General features: G+C 43.4%; 1 protein-coding gene across 2 annotated transcripts; it reads right to left on the reverse strand.

Moving 5' to 3' along the window:
- Positions 1 to 405: 405 nt before the first annotated feature.
- Positions 406 to 13,221, reverse strand: LOC138844998 (multifunctional 2-oxoglutarate metabolism enzyme-like). Of its 2 annotated transcripts, XM_070055655.1 has the most exons (4): positions 11,875 to 13,221; positions 11,301 to 11,476; positions 3,332 to 3,431; positions 406 to 1,829 (listed from the first exon to the last, which is right to left on the reverse strand). In XM_070055655.1, the coding sequence occupies exons 1-2, from the start codon at positions 12,238 to 12,240 to the stop codon at positions 11,459 to 11,461; spliced, it is 384 nt and encodes a 127-aa protein (XP_069911756.1). In that variant the 5' UTR covers positions 12,241 to 13,221; the 3' UTR covers positions 406 to 1,829; positions 3,332 to 3,431; positions 11,301 to 11,458. The 2 variants fall into 2 exon arrangements, with proteins under 2 accessions (XP_069911756.1, XP_069911757.1); XM_070055656.1 differs by lacking the exon at positions 11,301 to 11,476 and having other exon boundaries at positions 11,875 to 13,217.
- Positions 13,222 to 15,343: the final 2,122 nt, after the last annotated feature.

Genomic DNA, 15,343 nt, shown 5'->3' on the forward strand with positions numbered 1-15,343 from the left:
TTTTTTTCAAGGTGAAAATTTGGCTTGATCTTTGATTTCACTTAGCTGTTCTTCAGCCACATTATTTTGATATTATTTACTATCTATTTTACTTTAAAGGTCATATTTTTTACCCCAAGATTTAGGTGTTTCTGATGAAAGATTTAGTGTTTTCTAAAATAATTAAGAACATTAATGTAGATTAAATATCATCTTCTCTTTGCTCTTTTAAATGATTATTTTTAAGTGTGTGCTTTTCCTTTAAATGTGGGTGGGTTGACTCTCCCTCTCCCTCTCCCCCTCCATCATCCCTCTCCCTCTCCCTCCCCTCTCCCTCCTCCTCTCCCTCCACTCTTCCTTCCCCTCCCCGCCCCCCTTCCCCTCTCCCTCCCTTCCCTGTCCCTATCCCCCTCCCCTTCTCCCTCTCCCTTTTCTTCTCTCCCATTTTTCAGTTTCTTCTGTTTTGGTTGATGGAATAAGGTTCATATTGTGTTGCTGGTTGTGATCTGCCAAAGGGTTTTACTTTGGTGCATCTCCAGGGTGGAGAGACCCATCTCAAAGTCACAAGTTCTAGTGCCCCTTTGGCTCCGTGCCCACAGAGACTGCTTTTCAGTGATCCAAATACCACCAGGCCTTGTTGACTTGGTCCAGTGGGGCACTGGTGGAGGGGCTGGCAGCCATAGAGATTCTGGGCATATTTCTCAAATTTCCTACTGCACACTATTCCTAGAATCTCTTTGCTCAGTAGTCGTTGGAGTTTTCATTTGACAAGCCATCTCTTGTCTGTATTTTGGACTCTTGCTTTGTCTGGTGGTATTTTTCTCTGTTCCTATTTCTAACTCCTTTTTCTTGTTTGGAGAGTTATCATGATTTCTGGTCCATGGCAACTTCTCCTACATGTTTTTCCACGCTCTTTGCAGCTTTCTTATCATTTCCTGGGGTTTGAGATGGGTTAAAGGGAAAACCAGATGCCTCAGGTTTACCTTCTTGATCAGACCTTAGCTATACCTGTTCAGACTTTTTATCCTCTAAGGAGCAGGGGCTTAGATTTTCTAATTCTTTGCAGGTAGAGAGATTTTCATGTAGAAACTCACTGACATTCCTTTGCTGACACTGTAGATCTTTCCATGTGTAGAGTCAGGCACAGTTGGTGTATGCTTTGAAAAATGCTTTATAATGTAACAAGAGTTATAAGTAAAAGACCATAGAGTGACTGAATTTTCCCTAAAAGAAAATGTGGGGGACTATTTCATAGACAAAGTGATTTTTGAATGGGTTAATCAAGGATAAGTAGAAGCTTGTAGTCAGGGAATTTGAGTGAGGGAATGTCACAAGGGAGGTGTAGGAAGGCATTCCAAGCAATGGGGCAGAATGGAGCACATTGCAAAGGTTGTACAGGGCATGGGGTATTTAGCAAGTGTTCAGTGATCTGTTCTGGTTCTCCTGGATGATCCAAAGAGGAGAGAGGAGCCACTTGGCTGAGATGCAATGGGTCTCTGAGGGACGTGTATACCCAGCACTAGTCTTCCATGGGATTTCTCTGCGGGTAGGTCCTTAGTTTCCCAAGTGCACTTGACATTGAGAGAGTGACGCTGTGTATCCTAACTCCTTTTGATTCCCCAAGAAGGACCAAAAGGGGGATGTCCCAGAGAAGGAGTGGAGGAAATGGCTTCTGCCTTCCATGGCATCATGGTTCCTCCAGACTTGACCCATCATGGCTTCTGTCTGTGGCAACATCCCGTGGGTCTGTTTCATCACAGTACTCAGCTCGGCTGATGCATCACACACCACAATCTGGGCCACGATCATTAAGCCACATTGTCAGTTAACAGTAAATACGTGTTGGTTTCCTGTCAGAGAAATATTATGATATATAAATTAGATAGGTGGGATCAAAATTAACAATCATTAGACATAGATGAAAAGAAACGAAGCAATGAGTGTACATAAATGAACCAAAATAAAAAAAGTGTTCCACACACTTCTGGGTGCTAATAACTGAAACACTGGAGGAATATTTTGTCTCACGTAAAGTGTTATTACACTTGCTCCTCGGAGGAACCATATGAGTGAGATTCTAGTCTCACCCTCACTTTACAGCTGAAGAAACGCCAACAATTTTAGAAACTTGTTCAAGGTCACACAGCTAGTAAATGGTGGAACTGAGCCATAAACTCATCTTTCTCCAACTGTGTGCTCTTCTATTTTTCACAAGGATTCCTTTCCACCAACATATTGCAGCTTGGCACTCACACACCCGATGTAGGAACTCTTACTATGAGACACAGAATTCTGAGATTATATTTGTGAGCTTGCTACAGCAGAACTCTTCAGATCCTGGGAAAACTGAACTTCCAGGGAAAAGTGAATAGAGTGGAACTGTTGACTTAGTCAAAATGGGAATTTTTTTCTTTTGCAATAAAATGCGTGTTTGCACTTCTTATAAAGAATGGGAATACTAGCAAAGATAAAAGCCTTAGAGGTAGGGGGAACAAAAAATGGCCACACAGTTCCCTACTCATCTCCTCACTGTATTCCATCTTTCATTTTGCAAAATAAGAAATATGCTAAGTGGAAGAACATAAGATTGTAACCTTTTGCCATTCACTTATGTAATAAACCACTCTGGTTTGTTTTTTTTTTTTTTTGTAATTTCTCTTCTGTTCTTGAAAATAACAGTATAAGCAAAGGGTCATTTTTTGCTATTCAATTGTTTTAGAAATGAATACTATATTGCTAGTTCTAAAAGCCTCATTGATCCAGTAAGTATTTTGTGAATGTACTTCTTCTATACCTTTATATGGGGTTTCACACATAAGTGTCTATGTAAGAATATCCATGTGTATTTTTGAAACATCATTTATAGCTTTGAATTAGAATTTTTAAAAAGACCACGCAGGCTCAGTGCTTTGCTTTCAAACCTGTGCAGCTGAAATGAGCTCCCCTTACACCTTGTGGGAAGGAAACCCTGCAGTATGCATAGCCTGCTCTTCCCCCTCCCTTCCCAGGATAGAGGGGCGGGCTAGAGTGGAAGTGATGAATCCTTTTCACAGGGGATGAATTGGAAATTGAGCTTTGCAAATGAAGTCAGAGATAATTTACCATATTCATTATTTATGGAAATCAGTTACTTTATTTTAATTATCCACTGCTTGTATCGTCCACATAAAATGCCTTTCCTTTTATTTAAACTGCAAATAATTGCCAGTGGAATTATTCATTGGAAATTGGAATCCATTTTTTTGATCTCTACAAAACCTATTAATAATGAATGAAGGTGTTATTTATTTGTTACAATTCCACAAATGGAGACTGAAGAAAGACTCGACATCTGCTCTGAAAATAAACTCACTTGAGGAGAAATGCAAGAATGCGAAAAATAGACATAAAGATGAGAGCAACTTCCTGTTTTCCATCTTCCATTTTTTTTTCAACTAACGTTCCTTGAGTTCCTAAAAGAGAAGTAAAAACAGACATGAATTTTGCCTTTCAGGCATCATAAACATTAATAAAATGCTTGACATTTGCAAGGGATATACCCTAAGACCTTCATCAGTCTCCATATTCATGAATCTTACTATAGCATATAATTTGTTCCATAAAATGCAATAAAATACAACCAAAAAATGTAAGTGACCCCTTTGGACCGTTAATGATTCTATAAATATAGGGCCCACGTAATTTATAACGCTATTAAAATAAATCTTGCCATTAATATAAACTTTATGTAATGTTCTCTCTCACTTAAACAATTTTTGCACTAATCAAGGCACCCACTGAGAGTTTCATGATTGCCTCGCCCTGTTTCCATACAGAACAAGTGGTGGGATCGTTCACATCTAACCCAGTGCAGAATCTGAATCTCCACCTTTAAATTACATTTTTAAAAAAACCTACTTCTTGACCTCAGTCATCCATTGATTGGATCTTCTCATTTTCTCTTCATGTTCAGGATCAGCAGAACTCAATTTTCCTATGAAATCCATTGGGGGAATCAAAGTTTTGCCACCTTGTTAGCTTGTCTATGAAGTGATCAGGTAAACTGGAGAAGAGGGCCTTTCCAGCTGTCAGCTGTTCTCCAGAATTACAGGAGTGACTTCTGAACCCAGCCTTTTAACATTGGGTTCAGACTTGGGACTCAACGAAAAACAGAATATCAGTGGTGAAATTTCAAGCCTTTGTAGAGTCAAAGCCCTAATTTCTATCAACACAGGAGAACAAGGTCTGCTATATTGCTATTATAAATATTGGGCAGAAAATGATGAGTCTCCAAGGAAAGAGAAAATCCATTTAAGTTTAGAAGCCTCAGGAGAGATGGAACAAGGCTTCAGGGAACAGACCTTTGAGGCTAGATGAGACTTAAAAATGTGTCAAGGGCAAGGACATTTAAAGTACAGGAAATAGACTGAGCCAACCCATGTGGGTGAGGACGTAGGGAGATGCTGTGGGGGAAATGAATCATGTAGTCCCACTAGTTTTAAAGATGATTTTTCCACAATGTAGAAAATTTATGAAATACTTTTTTTTAACAATATAGTAGGCTGTGAAAATACAGATACACTCCCAGTATATTTTAAAATACTGGGAGAATATTTTTAAAATATTTCTAAATGCATAGTCAACTGACACATGAGGAGGGAAAATTCAAGAAACACAAAGCAATGAAGTAGTATTACTTCAAAGAGATAAGTTCTAGTGAATTCAGCTTTGCTTTAGGACATCTGATCTCAGTTCCTAGAGCCTGAATTTGAAGGACTATGTGGAAAATAGATAATACTTTGAACTTGAGCAATGAGAGGGGTGGGATTACAGATTCCATGCAAGAAACTTGGACCCTAAAAGGAAGACCCTTAAATGAGTAAAAGGAGAGGAATGTGTTGAGAAAGTGGGACTATTTGCCTGTAATAAAGGTATCTTTGGGTAGAAGGGAAAAGAGAGCTTTCTCTGAGAATCATTAAATGCAAGACTGCCCTGACATGAGTTTCAGTGTAATTAACAATTCTTGTGTGGCACTCCAGAGTCTGTATTCATAACACCTTTGCTATGCTATGTTAAGCTTATTTTACAAATTTATATTTATTTGTTAATTTAATTATTTGAGAGGCAGAGGAACAAAGACAGATGAGGGAGGGGGAAAAGTCTCCCATTATCTGGCTTACTCTCCAAATTCCCAAAATGGCTAAGACTGGGTCAGGCCAAAGCCAGTAGCCAGCAACTCAGTGTAGTCTCCCACATGAGTGGCAAGAACCCAATTACTTGAAAATTTGAATGGTCACATGCTACCTCCAGGGTGCACACTACCAGGAAGCTGGAATCAAGTTGAGCTGAGACTCAACCTCAAGTACTCCAGTATGGGACATGGACATCTTAACCAGCATCTTAACTGCTAGAACAAATGCTCATCTCATGCTAAACTTTTGACTACTGTGATAAATAATGCTAGAAAATTTGATTTTTAATAGTTGGTATCATCTTGTCATTATCTGCATATACAATAATATATTAAACAGTCCTTATATAGGAACACTTAGTTTTGTTCTTTGTTCATTTTAAACATCATAGTTAACACTTGATGAATGTGCTTTTTCATGCATATTGCCTGACTTACTATTTTCTTAAGTAAGCAAATTTTAAAATTTTATTTTTAAAATTTTAAATTTTAAAAAAGCAAATTTTAAAGGCAAAACTCAGGTTTAAAACTCATGAGAGCCCTACAGGCGTTGATTGATCCAATCTGCCGTCTGTAAGATTTACCTGTATAGCCGGCGCCGTGGCTCAACAGGCTAATCCTCCGCCTTGCGGCGCTGGCACACCGGGTTCTAGTCCTGGTTGGGGCACCAGATTCTGTCCTGGCTGCCCCTCTTCCAGGCCAGCTCTCTGCTGTGGCCTGGGAGTGCAGTGGAGGATGGCCCAAGTGCTTGGGTCCTGCACCCCATGGGAGACCAGGAGAGGCACCTGGCTCCTGCCTTCAGATCAGCGCAGTGCGCCGGCCGCGGCGGCCATTGGAGGGTGAACCAACGGCAAAGGAAGACCTTTCTCTCTGTCTCTCTTTCTCACTGTCCACTCTGCCTGTCAAAAATAATAAAAAATAAAAAAAGATTTAACTGTAAACACTATGACCTACCCTAAGTAGAATTTTACCAAAACTGAGTATAAGAAATAATTTTAGAATTTTATAACTTTTTGAGAAAGTTAAAATTTTATCTCATTTTACTATAATTGTTATTTCTTTGTTTACAGATGAGTTTTAATGTTTTTATAATTTATATTAGTCACTTATCCTTCTTGTCCATTTATGATCTCTGCTGAATTTTGTCTTAATGTTCAAGTGTTTTTCCCTGAAGACATTTATCTGCATGGCAGCAGTTTTGTATGATGAATTTGTATTATGTGTTCCTCAAATATATTATTTTGGTTTATAGTTTTTCTGGCACTTTTGCAATCCAATGAAGTGTGTATGTGTGGTTGTGTGTGTCTTCTTTTTGTTGTGCTTAAATTACCATGTGCACCCCAAGTTACATAGTAATTCTAGATTTAATATTTTATATTTTGCATTGAATTCTTCATGCCATCCGGAATATTCTCTGTCGTAGGTACTAATGCGAAGATCTATTTTCATTCTATTTCCCAAATGTTTAATCTTGGCCCTGACTCTAGCTTCTTCCCTGTCTCTTTGTTCCTCTTCGAAGCAACATGCATGAAAAGTTGACTCCAATTCCTCTCCTCTTCTTTTTCTTTTTTAAATCTCTTGCACTCAGTTTTAGATGCCCTCCAAACATCCCTTTATCAAGGTCACCAATGAGGGGCTGGCATTGTATCTCAGCGAGTTAAGCCACCACCTGCTATGCCAGCATTCCCTACCTGGCTGTCCCTGCTGCTGTGGTCATTTCTCTCCTTCTCTCTGTAACTGAGCCTTTTAAGTACATAAGCAAATCTTTAAAAGACGAAAGGTCGCCAATGAACTCCACATTATCAAATCTATTGACCAGTTTTCAATCTTGATAGAATTTGATCCTGTAAATGGGGTTGATCACTGTCTCAGCCTGCAACACATTCATCACCATGACCTCTTACCTCCCTGGCAGTTCCTGCCCTGTCTTTGCTTGTCCCCTCTTGTGACCCTTACTCTGAGTGCTCACAGGCCTGGGCCTCATCCACAGACCTCACTCCAGAAGCATGAGTTAAAATAAAACCCATATATTTTCACTTCCAAATGTATAACTATAACGTGACTCTTAGAACTGTATAGCAATTTCCATTCATTTTTTTTCTCCTTCAAACACGTGGGTTTCTTTGCTGTCTTTTCACAGTTTTAATGAAAATTTTATTATTTATTTATTTCAATGTATTGGGGCAGGGGGAGAAGGCCTACTTGCTAGTTCACTCCCCAAATTCCCACTATGGCTGGGGCTGTGCAGAGACTGCAGCCAGGAGCTGAGAGGACTCCTACATGAGCGGCAGGAACATAATTACTTTGAGCCATCACCTGCTGACCTCCGGGGTCTGCGGAAGCAGGAAGCTGGAGTTCTGAGTTGGAGCTGGGGATCCAATCCAGGTGTGCTGATACGGGACATGGCATCTTAACCAGTAGGCTCCATACTCACTCCTTTTAGAATAACTTTCTGAACATTTCTACCTGGGTGTCCATGCTAGATGTATCGTATCCCATATTAAATTCTGGACCTTTTCTCCCAAAACTGCTTTGTGTGAGTTCTCAACTGAGCTATAAAAACAACAGATATTTTGTAGTCAGCCTTGATGGCTGCCCCTGTACACCTGCCCCTTACCTCATGTTCACAACTTTAGTAAACCCTCTTGGCTTTGCCTTATGCAAAACCTTCCCTACTTTCTGCATGGTTTGGAGCTTTGCAGTAGCTTTCAGCTGGCTTTCCCATTTTTGTTTACTCCTATTTCTTTTTTTTTTTTTTTTTTTTTTTTTTTTTTTTTTTTTTTGACAGGCAGAGTGGACAGTGAGAGAGAGAGACAGAGAGAAAGGTCTTCCTTTGCCGTTGGTTCACCCTCCAATGGCCGCCGCGGTTGGCGCGCTGCGGCCGGCGCACCGCGCTGATCCGATGGCAGGAGCCAGGAGCCAGGTGCTTTTCCTGGTCTCCCATAGGGTGCAGGGCCCAAGCACCTGGGCCATCCTCCACTGCACTCCCTGGCCACAGCAGAGGGCTGGCCTGGAAGAGGGGCAACCGGGACAGAATCCGGCGCCCCTACCGGGACTAGAACCCGGTGTGCCGGCGCCGCTAGGCGGAGGATTAGCCTAGTGAGCCGCGGCGCCGGCCTACTCCTATTTCTTTATAGTTTATTTTTTAGAATATTTATCTGTTATTTGAATGGCAGAGTAGTAGAGAGAGAGGGATATTCCATCCACTGGTACACTCCCCAAATGGCCACAATGGTTGGAGCTTGTCCAGGTTGAAATCCGGAGCCCAGACTTCCATTCAGGTCTCTACCCATGGGTGGCAGGGGCCCAAGCTCTGCTTTCCCTGAGCACACTAGCAGGGAGCTGGAGGGGGAGCAGAGCAACTTGAACTGGCCCTCCAATACCAGATAGCCTTATCACAAGGGCAGCTTAATCTGCTGCACCATAATGCCAGCTGGGAGTCTATTTTTAAGAAGCCAGAGTAGCCATTTAGAAATGGAAATCAGGGGGTCGGCACTGTGGCATAGTGGGTAAGACCACCACCTTGCAGTGCCAGCATCCCATATGGGTGCTAGTTTGACTCCCAGCTGCTCCACTTCTGATTCAGCTCTCTGCTATGGCCTGGGAAAGCAGTAGAAGATGGCCCATGTCCTCGGGCCCCTGCACCCCCATGGGAGACCCAGAAGAAGCTCCAGGCTCCTGGCTTTGGATCAGTGCAGCTCCAGCCATTGCAGCCAATTGGGGAGTGAACCAGTGGATAGAAGACCTCTCTCTTTCTGCCTCTTTCTCTCTCTGTGTACCTCTGAATTTCAAATAAATAAATAAATAAATAAATCTTTAGAAAAAATAATAAAAAAAAATGGAAATCTGATCTTGCCATGCCTCTCTCCTGCATGTTCCAATGACTTCCCATGTCACATGACTAAAAGCTACAATCCTTTTGATGGTCCAAAAGACTCTGTATGAGCCAACCCCAGTCTGTCCCTGCCTCATTTCCTCCTACCTCCCAGCCTTGCTGGCCCAGCAAGAGGCATGGCCTGGTCCCTAGTCTTTATAGAACACATCAGCCTTTGTTCCCCAGCCTAGAGGCCCTAGGCAGGGGTGGGTTATTCCCACATCTTCCTCAAATCTTACACCCTCTCGGTAAGGCCTTCCTCACCATTCCCTATCTGAAATGATTGTCTTCTTCCATACTGTCATTCCCCTTCCATATAGGCGCTTTTATCCTTACCATCTAAGGCATTGTAATATATATTAAAGTCTAATTCAAAGCACATTTCATCTCTTCCACTGATCTTTCTGTCAATTACTGAACCAGTAGCATCTGATTTAATCACTTTGGTTTTATAAAACAGATTTCATCAGATTTCATGTCTGGTGAGGCAAGCCATCCTTATTATTCTTCTTTCACAAAACCCCCTATGTTATTCTTAGATTTTTATGCCAACTTGACTTTAAAAGCACCTTGTCATGTTCTAAAAGAAGAAAAATCAAGTTGAGGTTTGTATTGGAATTTCATAATACATGGACATTCATTTGGGAAGAATTAATATCTTTACATTATTCACCCTTCCTTTCTGGGAGCATGCCATGCTTCTCCCTTTATCCAGGACTATTTTCTTTCTGTCATCAAAGCTTTGTAATTCTTTTTTTTTTATAGTTCTTACATGTTTCTTGTCACATTTATTCCTAAATGCTTTAGTCTAGGTTTTTTTTTTTTCCTGCTACACTCTATTCTTGCTTTTTTCCATTATATATTTTGAAGGACTATTTCCAGAAGGTTTTTTTTTTTTTTCCAAATTTGTGTCTAACAACATTGTTTATATGCTTAATAGTGGCAGTAGAGTTTCAGTTTATTATCTCTGGTTTTCTAAGTAGACAGTGATAATTCAGTCCTTTCTAATGCGTTGGCTAACCCTTCTAATGCCTGGGCTAATACCCCAGCAGAAGTAACTGGCAGTTTGTACTCTCCTTCCTGTTCACTCTTAAGTCTGCTGATGGCTACTGTGTAAGATGAACATCTTTGTCAAGTTAAGAAGTTTCTTAACTTGTTTTACTAAAATCTCTTTTAAAAAAATAACAAAGAGTTTAGAAGTTTGTCTTGTGCTTTTTGCTTACATCATTTAAACTAATATTATCTATTCATTTGATTAATACATTTTCCAGTATTAAATCACATAAATGGTTGTGGTGTTTTGTGATTTTTAACACGTGGTTGAATTTAAATAACCAATCTTAAATTTTTTTATTTGAGAGGCAGAGAGAGACAGACAGAGGCCCTATCGACTGGTCACTCCACAAATACGTGTCCAGTTGTAGAAGAGGAGCTTTTAAATTCAACTTTCTAAATATATTGTAAACTTCTCTACATGGTATTTTTTGGGGGTATTCTATGTCTGAGGGTGTGACAGTCTCCTGCAATAGTACTCTGCTAATTTTGCTTCCCGTGCTGAGAGATTGTGTATTTATTTTACTTCATATATCAATTCTTGTTTTCTGTTTTTGCAAAAGTTTTCTTGAAAACTACCATTCATGTGGAAATGTACCAATTTTCACTACACTATTTGGCCTGTATGAAGTTCTCTCACATTCTGAATTCTACGTTGCCTGACATTAATCCTTGTAACACCAATTTCTGCTTATGGCTTATGGGGAGTGTGAGAAGTTCAATCTTCAGTATTTTCTGATTTTGAGGCTTTTCCTCCTCCCCCTGCTCTTGAAGTGATAGGCCAGGAAGTGTTGTCATCCAAGAACCAAGAAGAAAGCCGCCATTGGCCACCCTGCTCTGTAACTGTGTGCTTCTTTTCTGATAATAGCATTTTTTTTTTTTTTGACAGGCAGAGTTAGACAGTGAGAGAGAGACAGAGAGAGAGAGAGAAAGGTCTTCCTTTTCCATTGCTTCACCCCCTCAAATGGCCGCGTTGGCCGTCGCACTGCCATGATCCGAAGCCAGGAGCCAGGTGCTTCCTCCTGGTCTCCCAGGAGGGTGCAGGGCCCGAGGACTTGGGCCATCCTCCACTGCACTCCCGGGCCTGATAATAGCATTTTTTTACACACGGTCAAGGCAGGAACACTTTGAGTGCCTTGCGTGGTGCTCAGTTTAGTGGGGGTCTTGGGACCCTAGGGCAGGGGCAGGGAGAAGGTGTTGTTTCCCATTCCTCCTCGGGCTCACCTGGTTGTACCTTCATTATTCCATTGTGAATGTGGCATCAATCTTACTGATGCCTGGAAGTTTCTCTAGGATTCTCACTCTAAATGGAACGTCTGCGTGTCTGCTTTTGGTGGGGGGATAGGAATTGTTTTCTTTTGTTGTTGTTCTTTCTTTTAGTATTATTTATAGGCATTTTTCTGGAAAGATGATAGAGATAAAATCACGAGCGGTTCACCAGTGGGGGGGAGGGGAACTCTGCCATTGAAATGTGTCATAAAAGAGGTATTATGAGAACAGCTACACAGCCAGAGTGTCAGAGTGCGCAGCTAGGGGACTGTGTCTGCTGGTGCTGGCATGCAGCAGGACATTAGTGGGTGGTTCTCAGCTGGGGGGCAGAACGTATAGTTCTCAGCTGGGGGGCAGAATGTATAGTATGAAAACAATGATTTTCGGGGAAACGTAGTCCCCCTCACACAGGGGCGGCGGCCCAGCGGCCGCGGCGCTCGGACGTGTCCGCAGCCTGCGCCCTGCCGTCGTGACCTCCCCTCCTCGGCGGCGGGGGACATGGGCCAGTCCGCGCGCCGCGGGCACTGACCAGGGTGAGGGCAGCCCAGATGGGCTGCAGCTTCCTCTTGCTCACAGCTCGGACAGTGGCGCGGACTAACGAAGCAGACATCTTCGCCGTCCCCGGCCACCGGGGCTCGCCGAGGGCCCGGGAGCTTGGACACCGCAGCCTCTCTCCACGGACGCGAGCAGGCGCATTGACGCCAGGAGCTCCGGCCCCCGGCGCCCCAGGCTCCGCCCCCCGCGCCGGCCCGCCCTCCGCCGCCGCCATTGGGCCAGCCGCGGGAGTGACGGGCGAGGGGGCGGGCGGTGGAGATCTAGGGAAAATGGCGTCACCGCCGAGGACGCAGTCCGGCGAGGTGCGCCCGGGGCCGACAGTCTCAGACGGCGGAGCCATGGAGCTGCGGTGGCAGGGAGCCAGGCCAGCAGCAGGAGCGGCTTTCTCAAGGGCAGAATGGCCGCGGTGCCCAGCCACCTACATCCCACCTCATGCTTGTGTTCCGGGTCCCCGGAGCAGGACGTTGCTAACAGGCCCTGCTCCGCGCGCGGCTGCCTCGCAGTGCTGCCCGTGGGTTGCGCGCGGGATTCGGGCTGACTGAGCGTCACACGGCGTCCTGGCTGCTCGGGGGGCTTTATTCCGCCCGCGAATCCTGCAGCGGTCCCGCGCATGCCGGGCACTGGGGCGCACACAGCGTCCCTGGGGAGACGCCGCTGCGAAGGCGCGGTGCCATGGGAGCTGGCAGAGGGGACCTGAGGGCCGGTGGTGGCATTTCCTCGTGCTCGAGGTGAAAGGGAAAGCAGGCGGGCTTTGGGGGAGAGGTGCTGTGGAGGATGGGCTCAGGGTTTCCTTGTGGAATCAGTAAAACGATCTGCGGCCGGCGCCGGCACCCCGGGTTCTAGTCCCGGTTAGGGCGCCAGATTCTGTCCCGGTTGCTCCTCTTCCAGGCCAGCTCTCTGCTGTGGCCAGGGAGTGCAGTGGAGGATGGCCCGAGTCCTTGGGCCCTGCACCCCATGGGAGACCAGGAGAAGCACCTGGCTCCGGGCTTCGGATCAGCGCGGTGCGCCGGCCACAGCGGCCATTGGAGGGTGAACCAACGAAAAAAAGGAAGACCTTTTTCTCTGTCTCTCTCTCTCACTAACTCTGCCTGTCAAAAAAAGAAAAAATAAAAAAATAATAAAACGATCTGCAAGGCTCCAATTCAATCTTTGCAACCGTAAAACTTAAGGCCAGAGGGTGTTCTTGCCACGCCCCAGCTGCACACCGACTACAGGGAGCTGGCGGTAGGGTGGGCTTGCCACGTTTCAGAAGAAAGTATCCCAGCCACACGACTCTGATCTGGGTAAGGCAGAAGCACCAGCACGTCTCATAAATGATGCCCAAATACAAGTCTTTCAGTACAGTGCGTGCAAGGCTATTATTAAAATGTAGGCCTGCAGCTGGCATTTGTGAGGCTGGATTCTATACCCGAGCGCTGATAAAAGACCCGGCTGCGGCCGGCGCCGCGGATCACTAGGCTGATCCTCCGCTGATCCTCCGCCTGCGGCGCCGGCACACCGAGTTCTAGTCCCAGTCGGGGCTCCGGATTCTGTCCCGGTTGCCCCTCTTCCAGGCCAGCTCTCTGCTGTGGCCAGGGAGTGCAGTGGAGGATGGCCCAGGTACTTGGGCCCTGCACCCCATGGGCGATCAGGAGGAAGCTCCTGGCTTCGGATCAGCGCGCCGGCCACGGTGGCCAATGGAGGGTGAACCAACGGCAAAGGAGGTCCAAGTACTTGGGCCCCTGCATCCGCGTGGGAAACCCGGCTCTTGGCTTCCGCTGGCTCAGCACCCCTGCCCATTGTGGGCATTTAGACGGAAGATCTGGCGCTCTGCCTTTCAAATAAATAAAATATTTAAAAAGAAAAAAAATAATGATTTTCTATCTATGGAACTGGGAGTAGAGTGAAAAAAAAAAAGTGTGAACTTCCTGGCAGAAATGAATAGAAATATTTTCCAGGTTGTTAGAGATCAAACAGTGTTTGAAAGGAAAATAATTTTGACTTAGTAGGAAAGGGCATTCATTTTATGCATAATGGGTATTTGGCCCAGCAGTTAAGACCGCACTGGGACAGCTACATCCTATATGGGATTGCCTGGGTGTGAGTCCTCGATGTTTCCCACTCCAGCTTCCTACTAATGTACACTGGGGGTGGCAGAAATTGATGGCTCAAGTAGTTGGGTTCCTTCTACTCACATGGGACACCTGGCTTTGGTCTGGCCCATTTGACTATAGGCTCAAAGGAAGATGGTCACTGTGTTAGTTTTGTCTCTGAAAAGGGAGCCAAAGCTGGGATATGTATATGATTTGAAGGGATCTTGCTTAAGGTGGGTGTTTCTGTAAGAGAATGCTCCAAAGTTGTGATCTCACAGTTTACAATTGATAGATTCAGAAGGTGAGGATTTTGAAGCAAACCTTAGAGTAAGTAATTGGATGGTCTCAGCTAAGCAATCTGTTTTACTAAGTGGAGATTATTTACCTTGATGAAGCCAAATGGAATAATCTATTATTGAAATCAATGAATTTTATTTAAGAAGTTCCCAAGAAAATTAAGTTACTTGAATTTTTATCTTCTGGGTCAAGAATTTCCTGGAATAGTAAAGTTATATTAATGAAGACTATGAAATATAGGTTGATTATTCCTTATCCAAAATTCTTGGAACTAGAAGTGTACATTTTTTAAATTTTGGAATATTTGCATGTATGTAATGAGGTATTTTGAAGATGGACCCAAGTCTATTCTCAAACATCACTTGTTTTATATACATTTTATATAAATAGACTGAAGGCAGTTTTACACACTTTTGATAATTTCACGCTTGAATTTCAAGCTGTGGAATTTTCTGCCTATGACATTATGCACAAAATTTTCAGATTTTAGAGTGCCTCAGATTTCAGTTGTTCATATTAGGGCTATTCAACCTGTAGTGAAATCATGTTTTGTTTGTGGTAAAGTTCTGGCATTATAGATGCTTTCAGTTTACAGAAGAAATTATGGTATAAGTTATTTCTACCTGAATTTAGCATTTGTGGTATATTGCTACCTCTATAGTAGATCCACGTGTTGTCTAGTGAGAATTAACATGCACTAAAATCCTTAAAATAACCTTTAATAAAATAGTTTACTGTCAGGTATCAGTCATTCAGAATCACCAAAGAAATGAGCAAGAGATGAACAAAGATGTTTATAGTAGAAATTTTAGTGTAGAAAATACAAAGGAAAGTGATTTTAAATGAGCAAACAAAAATAGATTATTATTTGGCCACAGGATGGGACACTTTGTGTAATGAGGACAAATGGTGTTTTTTAGAAATAGTTAATGATGTGGGAAAATGATCTTCAAACTAAGTGACAGATCAGGGAATGAAACTGTGTAAAATTATAATGCAAATGATGAATGGAAATATAGCAGCATAGAGCAAGTCATTTTCTCAGGATTATAAGATTACTGTTGAATTTAATTT

The sequence above is a fragment of the Oryctolagus cuniculus genome, chromosome 13 (genome assembly GCF_964237555.1).
Source record: "Oryctolagus cuniculus chromosome 13, mOryCun1.1, whole genome shotgun sequence".
In the NCBI taxonomy this organism is placed as follows: domain Eukaryota; kingdom Metazoa; phylum Chordata; class Mammalia; order Lagomorpha; family Leporidae; genus Oryctolagus; species Oryctolagus cuniculus.